The sequence below is a fragment of the Gallus gallus genome, chromosome 1, assembly GCF_016699485.2.
Source record: "Gallus gallus isolate bGalGal1 chromosome 1, bGalGal1.mat.broiler.GRCg7b, whole genome shotgun sequence".
Taxonomy (NCBI): domain Eukaryota; kingdom Metazoa; phylum Chordata; class Aves; order Galliformes; family Phasianidae; genus Gallus; species Gallus gallus.
In genome coordinates this window covers 14,738,180-14,757,468 of record NC_052532.1, presented here as the reverse complement: position 1 = coordinate 14,757,468, position 19,289 = coordinate 14,738,180, and the positions used below count along the sequence as shown (strand labels likewise).

At 45.9% G+C, this 19,289-nt stretch overlaps 2 protein-coding genes across 7 annotated transcripts in view; one reads left to right on the top strand and one right to left on the bottom strand.

Annotated features, from left to right (window-relative positions):
• Nucleotides 1–1,779, top strand: part of COG5 (component of oligomeric golgi complex 5) — a 184,111-nt gene extending 182,332 nt beyond the window's left edge. Inside the window, exon 22 of the mRNA NM_001199445.6 lies at nt 177–1,779. Coding sequence (NP_001186374.1) covers nt 177–291 — 115 coding nt within the window. The 3' untranslated portion in view covers nt 292–1,779. The remainder of the gene's footprint in view (nt 1–176) is intronic.
• HBP1 (HMG-box transcription factor 1) lies at nt 1,003–16,310 on the bottom strand. Of its 6 annotated transcripts, none has more exons than XM_015275712.4 (11): nt 16,265–16,310; nt 14,105–14,297; nt 12,784–13,018; nt 11,545–11,677; nt 10,914–11,025; nt 10,704–10,816; nt 10,211–10,367; nt 9,553–9,697; nt 6,906–7,235; nt 3,549–3,690; nt 1,003–2,099 (listed from the first exon to the last, which is right to left on the bottom strand). In XM_015275712.4, the coding sequence occupies exons 1-11, from the start codon at nt 16,277–16,279 to the stop codon at nt 2,082–2,084; spliced, it is 1,593 nt and encodes a 530-aa protein (XP_015131198.2). In that variant the 5' UTR covers nt 16,280–16,310; the 3' UTR covers nt 1,003–2,081.
• Nucleotides 16,311–19,289: the final 2,979 nt, after the last annotated feature.

Below are 19,289 nucleotides of genomic sequence, written 5' to 3'. Positions count from 1 at the left end.
CTGTAGAGCTTTGTAGCCTTTGTTCTCTGCTTCCATCCACAGGGATACGTGAAATCAGTTAAGGAAAATTCTGTAGCAGGGAACGGTTTTGATTAATTTCAATTTTGGATCTCGAACTTATAGGACTTTGCTCACTATTGTATTGCTTTAACTGCTTTGGTGCTTTTTTTCCATAGAGGCGCGCTGGAAGCTTACGTTCAGTCGGTCAGAGCACGAGAAGGAAAGGAGTTTGCTCCCGTCTATCCCATAATGGTTCAGCTGCTGCAGAAAGCCATGTCGGCCCTTCAGTGAACGTGGGTGGACAGGAACACGGCCACGGCTCTTTGGTGCCACAGCTCTACTTCAGGTTAATGTAAAGTATCTCCACATGTACACTTCACAGTGAGGTATGTTTACCTACTTTGCCTGTGGAGCTTCTCTCTTGCTTTATGTTCTGATGGGAATTTATTTATACACAAATGTTATTATGAAATTGTACCCTTGTTACGTGCTATTAGAAATGAATCGTTCTCCAGCATTCCTTTTGCATTTAGAAGGTATAAAATTAGAACACACTCAGATATTACAGTGTAATTGCTGAATCTCTCTAATAAGGAAGTAGCTCTTTTTTCCTACAAGTACAGTCTTAAAGAGCTGAATACATTTTAGCCTTATTCAGAAAATTGTCCTTTTGAAATGCCAGACTCATCAGTTTCCATCTAAAAATCACTAATTTTAACACAAGGAAAAATACTTATAAATAACATCAATGATTTGCTCTTGCGCTGCTGTCACTCGGGAATAATTTATACTGATTTCACCTCTCTTTTTGCTTCAACTGTAATAAAGAACTTTGACTTTCCAATCCTGAATTCAGTATTTAAAGTTCTTCAGCAGCTTCCGCAGCACGAAGTACCAAAACAGCCTCAGGCCGGGCTCACACAGAGCTGTCCTGGAGGCCTCTCCCAGCGCTGGGGGTGACCTGACATAGCGTCATCTCCATTTCATACAGCACACAGCACCAAATTTTAATGAATTTATTTGAAATATACAAGAATATAGTGTGCAAAAATCTTAGGGGCAACATCATGTAGACGTGTCAAACTGAAATTTACAGTTGTGATTCTTAAAAAAAAAAAAAAAAAACACACAGCTGTTTTAGTACATGAAAAGCCATGATTGTAGTTCACAGCAGAAGCAATTGTAATCCTACTGCGGCCGCTCTACGTCAGACAGTTGGAGGAGGAAAAAAAGTAAAGTGCAAGTGTTGCACGTATAGTTAAGTGCAAAGTTTGCCCCCACCCTGAAGAGGTCTTATGGCAAAATAAAATATTGTAGAATATGTGGCAGAGACCAAACACAAAGTTAAAACTACGATGGTGACAACATCAACAGCACCGTTTTTTCTTGAGATAACGCTGTTTATTCCTTTTGCCCTGGCCCGAGCCCTTGGTTCTGGTGGAGGTCAGGGCTCTGCTACTGCCAGCTGGTGCGAACATCTCACTGCGGATACAGGTGCGATAGGTGGCGACCCAAGAAGCAGCTCCCGTGCTACAGCTCACTGTGCTCTCCACTTCCCACACGTCCTGCTAACTTGTTGGCATCTGGGCAGGCTGGGGGGCTACTGGTAATACACTGCTCGCCATTTCAGAAAGCCCCAGCCCCCAGAATCGTAATTAATAATATGGTTGTGCAATACATATAAATCAGCAATAAGAATCGATGTATATAAACAGCTGTTACATATTTTAAAATTCCCCTTTTTGTACATTTTCTTTTAAAAATAAACATTTATACACATCTCCTTCGCCTCTTTCTGAAGTACTTTAGCACCACAGGATATCCATTTTCAAGCCTATATTACCTGATACATATATGAAGTTTGGAAGAAAAAATAAGGCAATTTGGTTTAAAATGTTGATAGTTTTAGCTTACTTAATGTTCTATTGTAAAAAGCAATCCGCACTCCTATTACGTCATTTCTGACTTGATGGTGCCAGCATTTTATGGTCACACAAATTCACAACAAATAGACCTCGATCTCACATCTTCTTGCCATCAAGCAACAGCCATTTTGTCATCGTTGTGGGCAGAATCCTGGCTTAGTGCTGTTGTGAGCCCTGGGGGTAGAGAAGAGAAAAACACATCAGCAGTTACCAAGGAGAGGGGAAGCAGCCATTATCTTAATGGCAGCAAACACCTATTTGGAAGTACTTGTCATCCTTGGTCAGCTATTCAGAAGAAAATGAAAGTCCAAAACAGAGGATTTTATCCCCTGATCATCAAAAGACCATGAAAACTTCTTTGTCTCAGCCTGGAGTTGACCATCGTTATTTGGAGCTGTGAACAAAATGCTTCATTCACTAAAACAATTAAACAAGTTGTCTCCTGCTGCTGCTGTTGTAACACCAAGGTAAGGCCCTACTGCTACATGGGTAGGTAGGTAAGGTCTACCTGCTGTGGTGTGCTAAGGAGATAGCCTTCACCCTAAAGTCAACCCAAATACTCCTCTCTGTTACATACACACCCACTGAGCTTCCTGAAGCTCAGTGGTGTGCACGTGAAGTGAATGTGAGCTCTCAGGGCAAGGCCCACGACTCCTGTAGTGCAGCAGTGGTATTAGTAAATAGTTATTTTAACCAAAAACCATATGAAAGTTAATGGGGCTGCCACTGTTGAATAAAATAGGATACAGTGCAACATCTGGCAAGGACAGTGAACATAAGAACAGCTTGCTCCTGGCAGCTGGTGAAACCTTCTGCCACCAGGGGCTGAAGACTCCTCAGCAGAGAGTGCATACAGCAGCAAAGAAGCAATTTGGTTTTGGAGCATCATCTCTTATTCAGTCTTCTTAGAGCAACACCTGTGTAGGCGCTTGACAAAACAGGCTCACGTACACGGGAAAGGGAAGGCAATAACTTGAGATTATTAAATCCGCCAGGCCCAGCACACGTGGTGCTCTTGCTCAGCTGTATGATGGCTGACGTACGGCACCGTGTACTTCGCTGGGCCCTTCCTTCCACTCTAGTCGCGTGCTGGGACTTGCAGATTAGCTTGAAAGCCCTGATCTGTTGCTGACTCTTACTTTGATCACCTTCTACACAATGGGAAAAGCTTTCCCTACACAGGAAGCATTAGCGGGTGTACTTTGCAATTAAAGCATAACAATATATGAAACTAAAGAAAAAAAATATTAGATTTGCTCCCTCAATAGTTTTGTATGTACAGAGTAAAAACCACCAGAAAATGGTAAAGAGAAGCTTTATTGAAGAACAGCAGAAGGATTCTGGGAAAGCTCAGGTTGTTTCTGGGAAAGGGACAGCTTTAACTTGGGTACAACCTCATAGGCTCAGTTACTTCAACCAGGAGCTCCCGTGCCCCCCCAGGAATGCTCACGTCCAGTCCAACAATTTACAGACCTGTCATAAAGCACAGAGGCAGATGTGTGTTGTCTCCCTCCCGTGTCCCACAAGAAGGGAGGAGAACAGAGCACGTCCTGAACAGACAGAAAACACCACTGCTACCCTACAAACATACATAGCTGCATAATGGAGCTTGACAAAACTTACAGAATTTGTTCGTTTTCGCTTCCAGCAATCAGGATTTAGACGTTTCTGTTCTTCTGCCAAGGCCTTGGCTTCTAGCGTGTACATCCGTCTCTCCTCATTCTTCATTTTCTTCCACCTGTCACCAAGTATCACACTTATGGCTCTGCAACACACATTTCAGACTACGGTCAGAATGGGATTTTATTGTTTTTAAATTATTATTTTTAAAAAATCTCAGCCCCTTAAGAAACATAAAAAAAACCGCACAGAAGAAATCAAACATTTCTTCCCAATCACCTTCTCTCTTTTACCAGTTGAACAGCTGAGACTTCTGAGAGCTGAGCGGGGCCCAACGAGCATTCTAGAATTTCCAAGTGTGTGCATATGGATATGCAGTGACTGGCAGAAACCAGCAAACAGGGATGTTAAACAATGCTGAGAATCACCACCAAATGATAACCCACAGTTGCTTTGCTCTGCTTTCCTACCATAAGCCTGTATGACAGATTTGCTGAAAATATGTTCTCTAATAATTAGGGCAATGATCTGAGCATGACCTCAGCCAAGCACAGGTCTGACTAACTGCTGCCCCCGCGTCTGGTTCGTGATCTGTGGAGCTTCCTCCACCTCCAGCCCCCAGCGGGGAGAACACGAGTGGGCCGAGCACACGGCTGTATTCCCATGTAACATTCCTGCACAGAGAGGAACCATTTGTTCCAGCACAGCCATCGGTACTTCCAAGAGCTGAAGGAGTTGTTTTTCTGCTCCTTATAAACTTGGTGACCGCTGGACAATATTTCCCCACACTGCTGTGTCATATTGCTTAACTGTGCTCCCAAATGTTGGATCAATATTCTATTAAAATGTTAATGCCGGCCTTTGGCTGAATGCAGATCTCTGCACGGAGTCGCGGCCCTATCAACAGTTATTAATCTACGGAGCAGGTATGGTGATGGCTTCAGATGACAGTGATGAAAGCTGGACAACCAGTTCTAAGAAAAACGTGTATGCAACTAGAAATACTGACTTTCCTTATTAAAAAAGCTCCCCGTTGGCAGTGAAGCCCTTCCCAGGCAGTGGGCCACACATCCTCCCAAGGAAGAGCAGTGTGACTCAGAGTAAGGTGTGCTCAGAAAGCCATCGCATTTCCAACTCAAAACTCCAAAATGTTTGCTTCTCAAATGCAACAGATAAGCCTACAAAGAAACGGTACCTCCAGACTCAAACTGCATGGAGGCACAGAAAGTGAGGGCTCATCAGCACATTTAAAAGTGCTCCAGAAATCTGTGGCACAGACGAGAGCTTCATTTCTTGAAGGAAACACTTCTGTGAGTTAATATCTGAGACGGAAAAAATGCATACAGAGACATCTGACATAAAAGACCCAATTCTCCCAACCAGAAACAAATACTGCAGAGCTGCCCCTACAGCCCTTTCATACCACCGTAACTTTGCCATGCTCTGTACACTGCCCTTTTCCTCTTCCAGTGCTGATGAGATGCCTGGCAACATTAAAGCAGCATTCTGCCATGGAAGGTGCAAGCCCTTACACTGCAGTCCATTCAAAACAAATTGTAAAACAGAACTGGAGGCAGCCTCAAGTTCACTCGGTAATGATGTTCAGCACTAACAAATGCCAGGAACAGTTCAGAGGATTTTCTTCACCTTTAGAATATATGCTACCCAAACGATCCATCTTTCTGAAGGCACAATGAAGCCCAGCTACGGCTACAGCAAGAACATGTGCAGAAGCAATGGGTGTGAGCCTGACAACTGGGTCTCTGAAGTACGACTCTCAGGTCTGTCTACAGCACCACATGCATGCTGGGCTTGGTGTGCCTGCAGCCCACTCTCTCTTTGGCATGTCCTGAACCACTTCATCTCTGAACAGACAGCTTAAGCTCTGAATATTTCAAGTTTTGTCCTCACTCGTGCACAGACAACACAGAAAGGTTCTAAGAAACACGAGAACTCCAGAGTATGGAAGCTGGCACTGTGTATAACCACGGTAAGATCTACTCAGTACTCTGAACACCAAACATACTTGTATTTCAAGAATGTGACAGCTACCTTGAAACAGCCACAGCAACACTTAAGCAACAGCAGCTGAATGCCTAGAAAGTCAGTTACTGAACTCTAACTGTAATTTATGGATACCAAGAAAGTACATTCAGAAGGCACAGTGCACTCGGAAGCTTACTTGTAACTCTCACCACTTTGCATCAGCATGAATGTGCTCACTGAAGGATTCCAACTATTCTCATGTTCATCCAGCTGCAGCTCCAGCCACTTAATCAGCACTTTTTAATTAAATGATCAGAAACTTTCCTAGCTGACTTTCTGTCAGTTTCTCATGTATAGTTGCAGTGAATTTGAAGACAGCAGATTTGCTTCACTGAAATTACTAGAAACACTGCAGAATGTCACTGCCAGGACACACAAGACTGCCTGGAATTTAAGGACAGACTGTCTGCAAGGCAGGAGTTTGTTTCTCAGCAGCAGCTTCAGCCTCCCCAGCAGAGGAGCCCTCTTAAAGCATCATCACCTTTAACTTCTGTCACAATCTGCATTAGAACTTTTATGCAAAACAGAATTTTTTATGGTCACAGTTGTTTTATATACATCTTAAAAACCTGATTTTAAGATGGGTGCGTTTGTGTGCCTTCGTTTGTATTTACATACGTACAGCTAGCACAACATATTCAGCGTGCTTCAATATATACATACAATGGGCAGCTTTGTAAGCATGGAAGAAGGCAAGATCCCTTCCCCCAAGCACACAGATGCACAACTCTTCCAGCACGTTCCACCAGGTCATTCTGTGCTTTTAGGACAAGCACAATTTGCCTATGTGCTGTTTGGATTAAGATCCTTCAGACATCCAATCCATCAGTAACTTGTTATTTAATAAGATACACAGCTTAAATAAACGTAGCAGCTTCACTGATGATACAGTATTATGTCAAGACAATTATGGCTGTAGTAGAACAAGCAGGACTTCCCTGTTTCTCTAACAACACCCCAGCAGAAAACCTGGTACTTTTTTCCCCAGGAACATTTCTCATCAGTGTTAGCACGGACTGCTGTACATCCGCGATGCCGGCGGTGCGCACATACCTACCTTAGCTGCTGTCCCAAATGGTTTCTCAGCAGAAGGCAAGTTTGCCAAAAATGGCTCGTGTCAAATGTACAGAGAACTGCAGATATTTAAAGCCTGCCCATACATTCTGTGTTAGCATCTTTCAAAACTCGGGCTTTACATAATACACAAACTTGTTATTTCAAGTAGAAAATTTAGTCCACTCTATGTTTAAAAGCAGAACACAGATACGCTGCCAGCTCACCAGCAATAACCAAACGGTAATGTCATGCTGTTACCTGTTGTCTTTCCCTGGATACATCTGAGTATATTCAACTCTGTATTTTTTGGCAAAAAGCATGAAGGCATTCATTGGTCTTTTGCACTTGTTTGGAGAAGTGGCACTCACAGTACTTGCAGTCCCTGAGCCGTGGCTTTTGCCAGCTTTGCTGTACAAAGAAGTGGAGGAAAGATGCGATGCCGCAGTAGCTGCACAGTTTTTAGTACTGCATTCTGATCTTTCGGCATCTTGATTGTTTGATCCTCCGCACGACAGAGAAGCGCGGCGCTGGCGAGCCATGCTGCTGAGCACATACACTGCTGAGGAATCCAGCGGTGTGAAGTCGTAACTAGAAGAAAAAGACATATCAGGAAATGATCAAATATTTCACACGTACCATCCTGAGGCAGCTCTTGTCTCTCCATCCCTGCTAGCTTTCTAGTATCCTGCTACCTCCTGGGTCAATGTGTGCTTTCAGTTTGTGCCTGACGCAGACGTCAGTGGGTAAAAAGGGTCTGAGAGACCGACCACAATTCTGTAACATCTGCTGCGTACCATCAGCCCCCCAGCTGTACGTCAGTGCATCACACACCATCTTCCAATGTCACACCATTTGAAATGCTCTCTTTCTGCATTTGTCCTGCCTGTAACGCACAGCTGGTCAGTGCATGAAAGCTACTGAAGTGACACCTGAGCTGGGGAGGAGCGCTGAGTTCCCTTGCAAAGACATGGTAATAACAAATATGAAACCGCTGCATTAAAATAAACAGCAGTGTGTAGTATATGCTCTTTCACGAATAACTGTTCTGAATCGTTAGGCTGGAATTCTTTTACAGACAAACCTCCCACCAAGATTTAAAACAATGTTTCAAGGGCCACGGTATTGCAATTGAGTTCAAAGCTGACACCCGTCTGCCCTCTAGTGACAAAAATGTGACAGCTCCTTCCGTGCTTCAAGCATTTCAACAGCTTCATGAGTTGCTCCACGCGACTTCAACCTACGAAAAACTACACAACTGCTGTATTTTTCTGTTGACCAACAACTACAAAGAACTCCAGCCACTACAGAAGATGTGATAACGAACAGTCTCGCTATGGGTGTGAGCAGATCAGCCTGGGAACCACAGGCTTTATCATGCAACATGAAGAAAACACACCTACAAAGGTGCTACTGAGCTGTAACTTTAAAACTCTGGACTAGCAACCACCTTGTAGCAACTAACTGTAAGGCCCCTTTCGCCTGCTGCTCAGCGTGGCCATACTTTAGCAATTTATGGCAAAAGGAAAGGATTAGAAGATTGGCTTTTTCCAAAACCAACTACAACTACTGGCACAAAAGTGCTCCAAGTGACAGCCCGGCCCCATGTGCACAGGGAGCCCCTTCATGGGGGATGGGGCCAAAGCAAGGGTGGAGGCTGAGGGACTGTCTCCAAAATCCCCCGGAGGAGGAAAAAATAAGAGAGCAGTGTCAGTGCTCACAGCCTCCCAGGTTTACAAGCTGACACAGAAGGATCTCCCTGTTCTCCAAACAGTCCTGCAGTGCTCCTAATCTCACAGCCACAGAATTCTGGTTTTTGATGATTCTGCCCTGCTAACCACCGCCGCTGCTGCAAGCTCCCTTCTCAGAGACATTCCCCTCAGCCCAAAGAAAAAGAGACAAGGAATCTGAAGTGTCCAGCCAGGCTTCAGCTAGGCTGCAGACTGAGAAAGGAGCCACAGTTCTTCAGTAAGACTCAAATACAATGCTTCTACCAGCTCTCTTCATATGCACTTCAGAAGAAGAGTTAGTAAGAATTAAAGAAAATGGACAACAAAGGAGTGAAGACAAGCAGAACACACACTATCCCCCACGCAAGATATACAAGGGCCCTTCAGACATGAACTGCCAACAGCACTTAGAATTCATTTTTTCAATTGTAAAAAATAACAGCGAGCAACTGGCCTAAAATCAGATGCTAAAAAAGAGCCAACATCATAGGAAAAGACTGATTCAGCTACATTTAGAAATCTCTGAAGAACGTGGAAAAATCTTTGTAATACGAATATATACTATATCTCCTTAGGATCATTTATGGTGGATGGGATTTCTGAAGGTCACCTAGTCCACTCTCTGGTTCAAAGCAAGGGAAACCTCACACTTCTCTATCTTTGAAGTGAGATGTACTGCTGTAATGGGAAAGAAACACAAAATGCAGAATCTACAAGAATAATAAGAACAAATTAAGAAAGTACTGAAATATTGTATTCTAAAGCCATAGCACATGAATTAGTGCCTAGGACCTACTGCTTCAGGGACACAGCTGCCTATGAAGCACACATTAGCAGCTGATTAACACTACCATGGGACAACCATACCATGTTTTTTAAACCTAACCCGTTACATCTAAAGAATCTGTACAGATACTTTCCTTACTGCTTCACCTGATCAGTTTGAAACTATCATAAGCAGAGTCAGAAAAATTACCTTAGCCCAAGAGATTACTTTGCAGTTCAGCACAGCACAAAACCACACAGCTTTCCTGATAATCACTTTCCCTCTCAATTACTTTGCATAACCATAAGTATTCCTTCTTTCTTCTACGTAACGCTTAAATTCTGGTAGACTTAAGTAAGGTGCCTACTCATTAAACACAAAAACTGCTGAGGCCACTTTATTCAAAAATTACCTTTTAAATGTATCAAAAACACCTGAATCATCAAAGTTAATGGCATCAGGGTGTCCAGGAGGTAGACACAGATCTCCAAGATGCATTTCACAGCATGGAATGCCATGCTGTACCACAGTCAAGCTTGGATAAAAAGATGACCAACCTGAAGTGGTAAAGAGTTAAATTAGACAAACGGCCAGACAAATCTCTCTAGTCTTAACTGGAGCAATCCTACACGTCTCAATGGTATCGTTTCATTAAAATGGTCTGATGCAGTTTCTTTCATTCAAAAGAAAAATCAGAAAGATCTGGAAACTTTTATCATCAGAAGTTCAATATTTAATATGACAGAAAAGTCTCCCATATTTGCTGCTTTCCTTTCTCCCCCCAGTTTACCATTTTCCTGTATTCCACTCAAATACTTGACCAAACCTCCTTGAGTTATATACAGTATTTCTATAGCTTTACAGTTTTGTTTGTTCAAATTCTATTTTTTAGAATTTGAATTTTGTAAAGAATTTTAGAATTAGAATTTTGTAAAGACACAAACAGCATACTGATTCTACAACGCTGCTTTTATCAGTTCCACGAGTAACAAGAGACAGTAGTAAAACCTGCAACTACCTCCCTAAGGGTATTTTAATATAAAACCAAGTATACTTAGAGTACTTCCTACCTTTATTTTTAACATAGAAAGGGTGATCAAGTCTGCACTCTACTGTGAGCAGGCCATCCTCCACTGTGCCAGGATCAAAAGTCAACTTCAGCACTGACTCACCAAAGGAAATGCTTTCCTCATGAGAAATGAGCTTCAAGCCATCGGAGCCATAGCCCTGTGAACATGCAGACTGTTCAGAATTTCCAGGGAAGGAAAGCATACACGTTTGTAATACCACGAGTGTACACTCATCATCTTACAGTATATTACAAAAAGCAACATTCTAGACGTGCTATCATGAAAATAAAGACTGATAAAACATTCAAAACCTCCCTAAATGAACACAGCTCAGATGTTTCATGGCAAGACACTCAAACAGAACAGTGAGCAGCACTAGACAAGTTCAGCACCAACCTCTCTTCCCACACAGTAAATAAAGGCACAGAGCAACACTGCTAAATCAATACTGCACTACAGCCATTGAAGGGAATGTGTCAGAACTAAGGGCTACCTTGTAAGCACTCACTGAGAGATTATCTTCTTTTCCACAGCCTTCAGATCTTGCAAAATCTTCGATGTCCTGCCATTCCTTATTGCGCCCTTTATGAAAGCACAAACGAGACCCTACGAGATATTTTTGAGGGAAAAAAAAAAAGAAATGAATATTACCGTCACGTATGAAAGAAAAAGAAACACTTATCCAATGATACACCATATTTACCTTTTAGAAAACAGTGCCAAACAGTTGAGGGCCAAGAATGGCACCATCCCAGATCATCATCATCTGAAAGTGACGACATGCAGAAAATACCAGACTCCGATTCGCTATTTGTCTATTAAAAAAGGCACAATGGCATTGATATGTTAACGTGCAAGGCTTTTAGGCTGGTCCTGTACATATCTACGTGTTCTCTAATTCACATCTGTGTCATAATTCTACCTTAAACACAAACAGGAATATTAACAAGAAAACAAAGATTGGAGGAATGCAGGAGATGAGAAATTGAGTGTTTCCATTACCCTGTGTGCTCACAAACCTGATTTGAAATGTGCTTTCTTCAATTTTGTTCTTGTTCATCCTCCAAAATTCACCTGTGCCCTTATGCATCATCCGAGGCTTACATACAAGCAGTTTATAAGCTATCACTCTTTAATCATCCACAGAAGCACTGAAAGCATGTGCTGTTCTATGGAAAAATTACTGGAAAGCTGCAGGGCCAACTCTGCTCTTGGTAATACTAACAGAAAATCCACCTTAAAACTTAACCGTTCATTTTATTAACCAGCTTCTCTCTTCAAAAACCTTAACTCATGCATCTTTATTTAGTTTAGAAACGTTGTGGACATCTCACCCTTTCGTGTCTGACCGGTGTTTCATCCAAATCACTCTTGGAGAAGTTGGGATCATTCTTTGAGGATCCCGGTGGAGGACGTGCATAGGAATGTAAACTTTTGCTTGTAGCTATTATGTGAACAGGAGATGATCTACAACAGAAAAATGCACTTTAAAATGTTTCAGATTAAGGCAATGCAAGACACAGCTAAATTTACTCTAAACTACTTTTATTTTATGATATTTCATATATGAAATCTTACCACAACTGTTATGCATACAAAAATCCTGTCTGCATTCAGATTTTGAATAACCAAGAAACATCTTCTGTAATTCTCTGAATTATTCAAAGGTGCTGTCTGTTGCTGACTACTGACAGCAGGTGACTTACTGTGCATACAGCTGCAGCTACAGTGCAGTCTTGGGACAGAAGATACAGCCAACAGAGTTTTAAATATCTCTATGAAATACTTACATTAGAAAACATTTCTGTTTGTGTGAACCAAATGTTAAACAAATATCCCCCACAGCAATACTCAGAACAGGATGAGTATAGGATGCAAGCTCAGGCAGTGCTGCATAGCTCCTATCTAGCATCCAGCTAACAATGCTGCTTCCTCATCAGCTTCTTCTCACAATGCAGTATCTTGAAATCAATACTTCAGCCTTAGAGTACCTAAGGACACCTGCTCTGTCAGAATGCTGAGATCCCAGCCGCGTTACTGTTAACAGTACTGCATTTCATTTTCTTATTCTAAGCCTAGAAATGCTAAAAGGTGAAGCCCAGAAAATGCTAAGACCCCACAACATTTCTCACAGCCTTAGACAACTTGCAGATTACACATCTGAAACAATAACAACAAATTCCACTAGATTTTCAATTAGCTCATAAAAATAAGTAGAAATCAAGGCACTATTAACTATTACTAATTACATAAAACTAGTAAGTATTAAGAGATTAACACGACACGTTCATCTGCTGCTCCACATGAGGCAAATGCCATAAGATGTGTGGCCACAGAACATCTTTCTAGCACCCTACTTGGTTTGTGGTTGGCAGTTAAGAGATATTTGCAGCTGACTCTGAAGCAAGTTGTGTGCAACTGTCTGCAAAAGGAGTTAAGGTACTACACAGAAAGAATAAAAAACAGATCTCCAATTCAAAATCAGAGGGCAGAGGGTGGGAAGAGTGAAGGAAATGTTTCTGAGACGTAACATTGCAAATCTGAGAGCCAGAACTGTAAATTAACGTCAGTACCTGTTATAAAAAGAGCACTGCATCAGAGGGCTCTGAGGACTTGTGGCGATGTTTGCTAGTTCTGTCAGCCAGTTGACCCCATTCTCACAAGAATGAGCACTTTCTGAATCGCTGTTTGAGGTATGTTGGTTCCACGAAGGCCTTGAACGTTCCTGATGTGAAACATCGGTGCCAAGCTGAAAAAGCGCAGATGGGGCAGAGTCTGTCTGCACAGCCTGTAGTTCAGGAAGATCATCTACAAACAAACACACAAATTACTGTAATTACACCCACTGATAAATACTAGTTTACAATGAAACTTGCAAATAACATTCAAAACCAAACCACAACAAAGTAGTTGATGTTATCTTCGCATCTCACAATTACCAGCATCTCACAAACCCCACTCATAATACTTGCAGAATGTCCACAGAAACCACTGCATCTCTGGTCTACCATACATTCAGACAAACATTTTCAGAAAAATGTCACGTAAAGAGGTTATTAAATCTCCTTACTACATTGACCAGCTGATACAAAATTGTACTACAAGATTCTGCAGATGTGGCAACATCCTTCACTAAAATACTAAGAGCTTCAGTAAAAGGGAACTGAACTATTCTGTCCTAGTGGGTATGTCACTAAAAATAATCAGCATCAGAGGCTGTATAAGGTACAATTTGTCACGTTCCCACCAGTGAACTGGAATCTAACAGCTCAGAAATCATTAAAGCTGGGTATACAGCCTGGCAGGGGCACATGCATAACAGTAACCTACACATTTCACGCGGTATACTGGATAACAAAAGAGCCCAGCTTATTAACAACAGTCTGTGTCTCATGTAACTAAGTATCATTATTCTTAGTTACTCTACCATTCATTAAATGCACTAACATTGCATGGATTGTATCAATCCTTTTCAACATGCACACTACTTTTCTCCAACATTTAACTCAAGTTAAACATTCCTCTACGTTTGAATGTCTGTTAGGAGTTGACCTAAAGTAGGGCAACTTTCCTTTAGGAGGAGCTCTTGAGCTTTCTGTTTGTTATTCTTGAGCCAAAAAAAGCTCCTCTGGAAATCAGGAACAGAAACTCGTAAGTCTAAGTTCAAAGAACACGTTTAAGTCAACAAGCCAGCGTGTCAGAGCTGGAAATAGGTTACAGGGAAAAGTGGTTGTAAAGCAGGACTTTCAGATGCCACAGTTCACTGCCACATTCCCTGCCCTACCTACGTTAAGTCAGTCATCTCATTCAGTCAGCTCCCAGTAATCTCACCACAGGAAAACTGCAACCAAACAAGCCTCAGAACTGGCCGCCTCTGCAGGCCGTGTTGCTTACCAAGCTCCATGTGCTCATCACAGGATGCATATCCAGGAGAAGAGGGCAGGTTTTCATTACACTTCAGCAACTCCAGTGACTCATTCATCCCTGAAGTTCTCTTGTCCACTACCAAGAGCAGCTTCTGAACTGCGTTAGGCATCTGATTCGTCTTCACTTCCCACACCATGTTAGGATGTTCCAAAGTATCTGACTTTAAAGAAACAGAGATTAAAACTTGCATGCATGTAAACGCTCTTAAGTGCTACAGTATCCAGCGACTTCTGATGTAAGTTTTCATGCTTTTTTGCTCAGGGCAGGAACGTTCCCTGCAGGCCTTTGACCACAGTGTCCAGGAGTGGCCTCGGCCAGCACCGCAGCCAGCGCCAGCACTGCTCACCCACCACTGGTGCAGCCAGGTGGGTCCCGGCCACCTCCCCACCCTCCAGGTGTGGGAACATGTTTTTCAGGAGGGTTTGCTCCACCATCCTCCTTCCAGATGAGGTCAGGCTGACCTTCTGCCACGTCTCCTACAACCCTCAGCACCAGGCCCACATTTCCCCTCATCTGCAGGAGCCTTTTCACCGTCCTTCCCATCCCGCTATATCCAACCATGGCTTTGTGTGTCAGTGCAGGCACTGTGCGTGGGCTGGAAGAGGAACCCAAAGCAGGCCCCCACCAGCAGCTTCTTGTGCAGTTTCATTTCCCCAGCCCTACCGCCGCAGCCTTTACCCCCAAAGCACCACTCTTCATTACCTTTGACAGCTGAGGAGCTGTGATAATTCTACACAAGCACTGTCCCTAAAAGCCAAAAAACAAGGCTACCCAGTCTATAGCACTTTGGTTATCTACTGCTTTTGTTCCAATGATCCTGAACTGAAGCCACCACAATTACTTTCTAAGTGTCAACTGGTCCATCACAAAACAGCCAAAAACTCTGCTCGGGAAAGAAGGAACTGCCAGGTTTACCATGTGTGTGACCACTAAGTGCCTCGCCATGCCCCACTTTAGAGAAATACATCTAGTAGAGCTCAAAGCAATGATCTCATAGGAAGCAGTAAGGCCTACAAGTTCTCTTGGTGTCATGCATCGGGGCCACGTGATTACAGTTATGGAAAACATTCGTTGTGACAAATGGTTGGAACTACTCGGGGCGTCACGACAGGAGCCACAACAGCGTCTTTCTGACTTTCAGCAGCTGAGGGAGGAACGCAAGAGAAAGGAGAACGTGCAGCCCGATGAGCTCTCAATGGTGTATCTCATTCCCAGACGCGCCCATCCGCACCGCAGCCCGTTCAGCTCTCGCCCATCACGCACGGCGTGAGCGGGAAGGCGGAGCGCTGTGCGGACCGTGTCCGAAGGGCACCGCGCACCCCCATTTTCTCTGGAAGCCAAACGAACGCGTTCGCGGATTTGCGCCCTACGCTACGTCAGTTCCTCACGTTTCGGAGAAAAAAAACAACAACACAAAGCGACACGAGCGAGGAGCTGATTGGCCGCAGCGCCTCACGGCCGTGTTTGCGCCCGGTCCCCCGCACACCCGCCGCTGCCGGCCCCCCCTCGGCCCGCGCCCCGCACCGCTCCCTCAGCGCCGCGCCCGCGCCCCCCCCCCCCCTCCCGTCACGTGACCCGCCTGGCCGCGGCCCTTGTTTATAAACTCCCCGCCGGCACCGCGCATGCGCGCAAGCCCCATTCATTCACAACTGCGTAACAGCTCGGCTCGGCCGGGGGGGGCCCGCCGTTCCCCTCCCCCACCCCGCGCGCCCCCGCCGTCGTCCCCCGCGCGCTCCTTTCCCCCAGCGGCCGCCGCGCGAGGGGCCGGGTCCGTTCCCGGCGGGGCGCGGCGACCCCGCTCTGACAGCCCGGGGCGGGAGGCCGGGAGCGGAGGGAGAGGAAAACGGTGGGCTCCGCGGCCCCTCGCTTCCCTCCGCGTCCCGGCGCCGCCGCCGCCGAGCGCCCCGAGGGCGACAGTAACGCGGCCGAAGCGCGGCGCCGTCAGAACGGTCCCGGCGCCGCGACGGTACGGAGCGGAGTAAACAACGCGCCCCGCGCTGCCGCCGCCTCACAGCGGGGGCTCCGCGGCCGCCCCGCCGCCTCCCCCGGCCCGGCAGCCGCCGCCCGCCCCCCCCCGCGGGACCCCGCGGCGCCCGCAGCGACAGCCCCAAACTTTGCGGCACTTACCGAACCCGTCGCCATTACCGAATTCCTCTCGGCTTCCCCCTCCTCCTCGTCCCCCCTCTCGGTTCCGCCCCGCACCGCCGGGGCTCGATCGCAGAGTGGCCGAGGACGACGCCGCTCAAGCGAGCGCCGCTTCCTATTGGTCTTCCGGGCTGCCCGTCAGGAAGGCGTCCGGAGGGCGGACGTGTTTTGACTCTCCCGCGCAGCGGATTGCACCGCGCCGCACGTCAATCACACGCAGACGGCGCCACGATTGGCCAACACCTCCCCCTGCGGGCGGCGAGGCATCCTGGGAGCTGTAGTCTTCGCGGCCGCCGTCTCCTGCCAACTCGGCCGCGGTAAAACGACAGCCCCCAGGATGCTCCGCGCGGCGCTCGGTCGATAGTAAACAAGGGGCGCGGGGACACGTGGACCCGCGCCGCTGGGCGCCCGCGCCGCGCAGGAGGAGCCGCCCGGATCTGCGAGGAGCGGAGCCCGACCCGGCCGCCCCCGCTGGGCGAGGGCTCCAGAGCGCCCTCGTCCCTTCCCGGAGCTCGGGCCCGGGCCGGCGCTGGGTGCCTGCCCTTAACGAACCCGCACCGCCAGCGGGTGCGGCCCCGGCGGGAGGCGGCCGGCACAGGGCGGCGTGAGTCAGCGCGATTAGCCCTCGGAAGGGCCCCACCGCCCCGCGCGGCTCGGAAATAATCCGCGGTATTCTAAACAGCTGAGAGAGAGTTTCAGAATTATGCAATTTTGGGGCTTTCCAAGGAGATCATTGTGTTTTTTTTTTTTTTTTTTTTTTTGTGCTGTTTCCAACATCCTCCCCATCTGCCGAGCTGCTCCCAAATGGCGCTGGAGTCCCGTGGCAGTTCGGTAGTTCTGACTTTCGGGTATGCCCGCGGTTGGTCGGGAACGTAAACAACAACAAAAGGTATTTACACAACGTAAAGAGAAAGGAGTCCTTAAGCGGCGGCCGCTGGGAGCTGTACGTCCCGTGGAAGGCGCTGACAGCGGCCGCCAGAGGGAACGCTGCGCTTACTGTCACCACGGAAGGCTTCTGCAGTGCAAAAGAACGCTCCGATCGTTGTTGGCCATCAACGCGCACAGCGCAGACCGCCGGGCAGCCCGAGGCTCGGCCTCTCCTGCAGGCGATCCTGGTAGCCGTACCGCTCCGCTCTGTGGGCACCGAAGGGACGCGGCTCCCAAAGCACGGCGGAACCGGGCAGCACTGCATGTAGGTGTGCGAGAGCTGAGCTGACAGAAGGAAAGCCGACCCCGGGCTATTGAACTCGAAAATCCTCTGCGCTTAACTACGCAACAGAAGAACCCTTTGCGGGTCATTGTCCCAGTTTGAGAATACAGTGATTTGAGCAAATGGAGCTTTGGCAGAAGACCTGTGGATACACGGGTGTCTCCACTCTGCAGACAGGCTACAAAGCCTGTGCAACTGCCACTTGCAAAGCAGAATTCCCATTCACTCCCCTGCGTATCCCAGTGGGAAAGGAGTGGCACGCACAGGCCAGATTGAGTGGCAACAGAAGATACCAGATGGTGTTTTGGGAAAAGACTGTCTGCCCCAAGGCTAACACCTGGCTGTGGAGCACGTTCCCACCCCACTAAGTGCTTTTTCTACCCACTTCTCAGTCTAGTTGTAAAATACATTGGCTGTGAGGGTTCACAGTTATTTAGAAAAACTTGTGCATAAATGCCACATGCAAAGCACAGTCCTTCGAGATCCACTGGCCCAGATTCAAGAGACAAGTAAATATCACTGCTGAATTAGTGCCTCAGTATCACGCTTACCGCCTTACAAAGAGCACAACAATGGGAATCCTACTTAGGATCTGGATTAGAACTCCATAAATATGAGAGTCTGAATTGTTTGTAAGATTTGAGAACCAGAAACATAGCAGCTTCCTTGTTTTCAAATCTACCTTTTCTTCTTTGCATATGGAAAGTTTACTCAGAGAAAATGAGTAAGAGGACAGATATTGCATGCAGTAGATGGCAGCAAAACACAGAGAACCTTATCAAAGATTAACTACTAGCCCCCCTGCCGGGTTGAAGTCAAATATCCTCAAACGTCCAGGTGATGATGTCAATCCCATACTCCTTGCTCTGCATATCTAGGCTGTAATTAAATCATTGCTCCATGCACACGCCCTGCCTCACCTTACACCATGCTCCGAATGAATGAGTGCTCAGGGAATGAATCAATGCTGTGCAACACCGATGTTGTTGTAGCTTTGCTGATTCAGCTGCTTTTGCTGTTTTAAGAGAGGCAGGTGATAACATGGGGGATTGCGAAATCTTAATTGGGAATTCTCATCACCTTATCCAGGGATAGCTACCAAGAAGCACAAATAACCAAGAATGACTCCAAACAAACAGAAAATGATAAAGATAAATTTACATTCACCCTCACTGTCTTACCTAGTTATTTATTTCTGAACATGTCCAGCCTCAAAGTGGTGAAACCACAAGGTAGATTAAATAATAATAAAAGATAAGTCAAAGTCATACTAGTAAAATAAATATTACATCTTGAATTTGTCCCTCTCTACTTTTAATTTCTCATCGAAACCTGATGTCCTATCTTGCTTTTTACGACACAGTTGCTATTGCTGACTTTCTGAAGTACAACCTATCATCACTTTAATTCTGCTGTACAGGTGCTTTCACATCCACATGTACATATCTTTCCACCCTTAGCAATTAACAAATGACTCCACATAGTTCAGATAACCCTGCTTACCAGAGCTGCCACCTTCACCCAGCACGGCAGCCTATCCTGCAGGCGTTCTGGCAGACCCTCACACCTCAGTCTTCTGTCGCTGTGACTTCTGTATCTTCTACAGCTGTTCCTGCTCTGTCCCTCTTCTCATTCTCTCTAGAAATGTATCTTGTCATTATAGCACAGATTCCAGTTCTAGCTAAACTGTTATCATCTACCAAGACAAAGCAAGACAAAAAGTGACAAGGGCATCAGGAACGTGATGATGAGAAGCAATCCTGAAGAAAGGGAAATAAGAAAACCCATGCCAGCCCA

Bases quoted from the DNA above. Each gene is read 5' to 3' on its own strand.
- HBP1 (XM_015275712.4), bottom strand. The intron at 11,678-12,783 runs GTACTGACGTTA...TTTCTGTTGTAG, and splicing joins CAGTGCTCTTTTTATAACAG to ATCATCTCCTGTTCACATAA. The intron at 10,817-10,913 runs GTAAATATGGTG...AATATCTCGTAG, and splicing joins TTGGCACTGTTTTCTAAAAG to GGTCTCGTTTGTGCTTTCAT.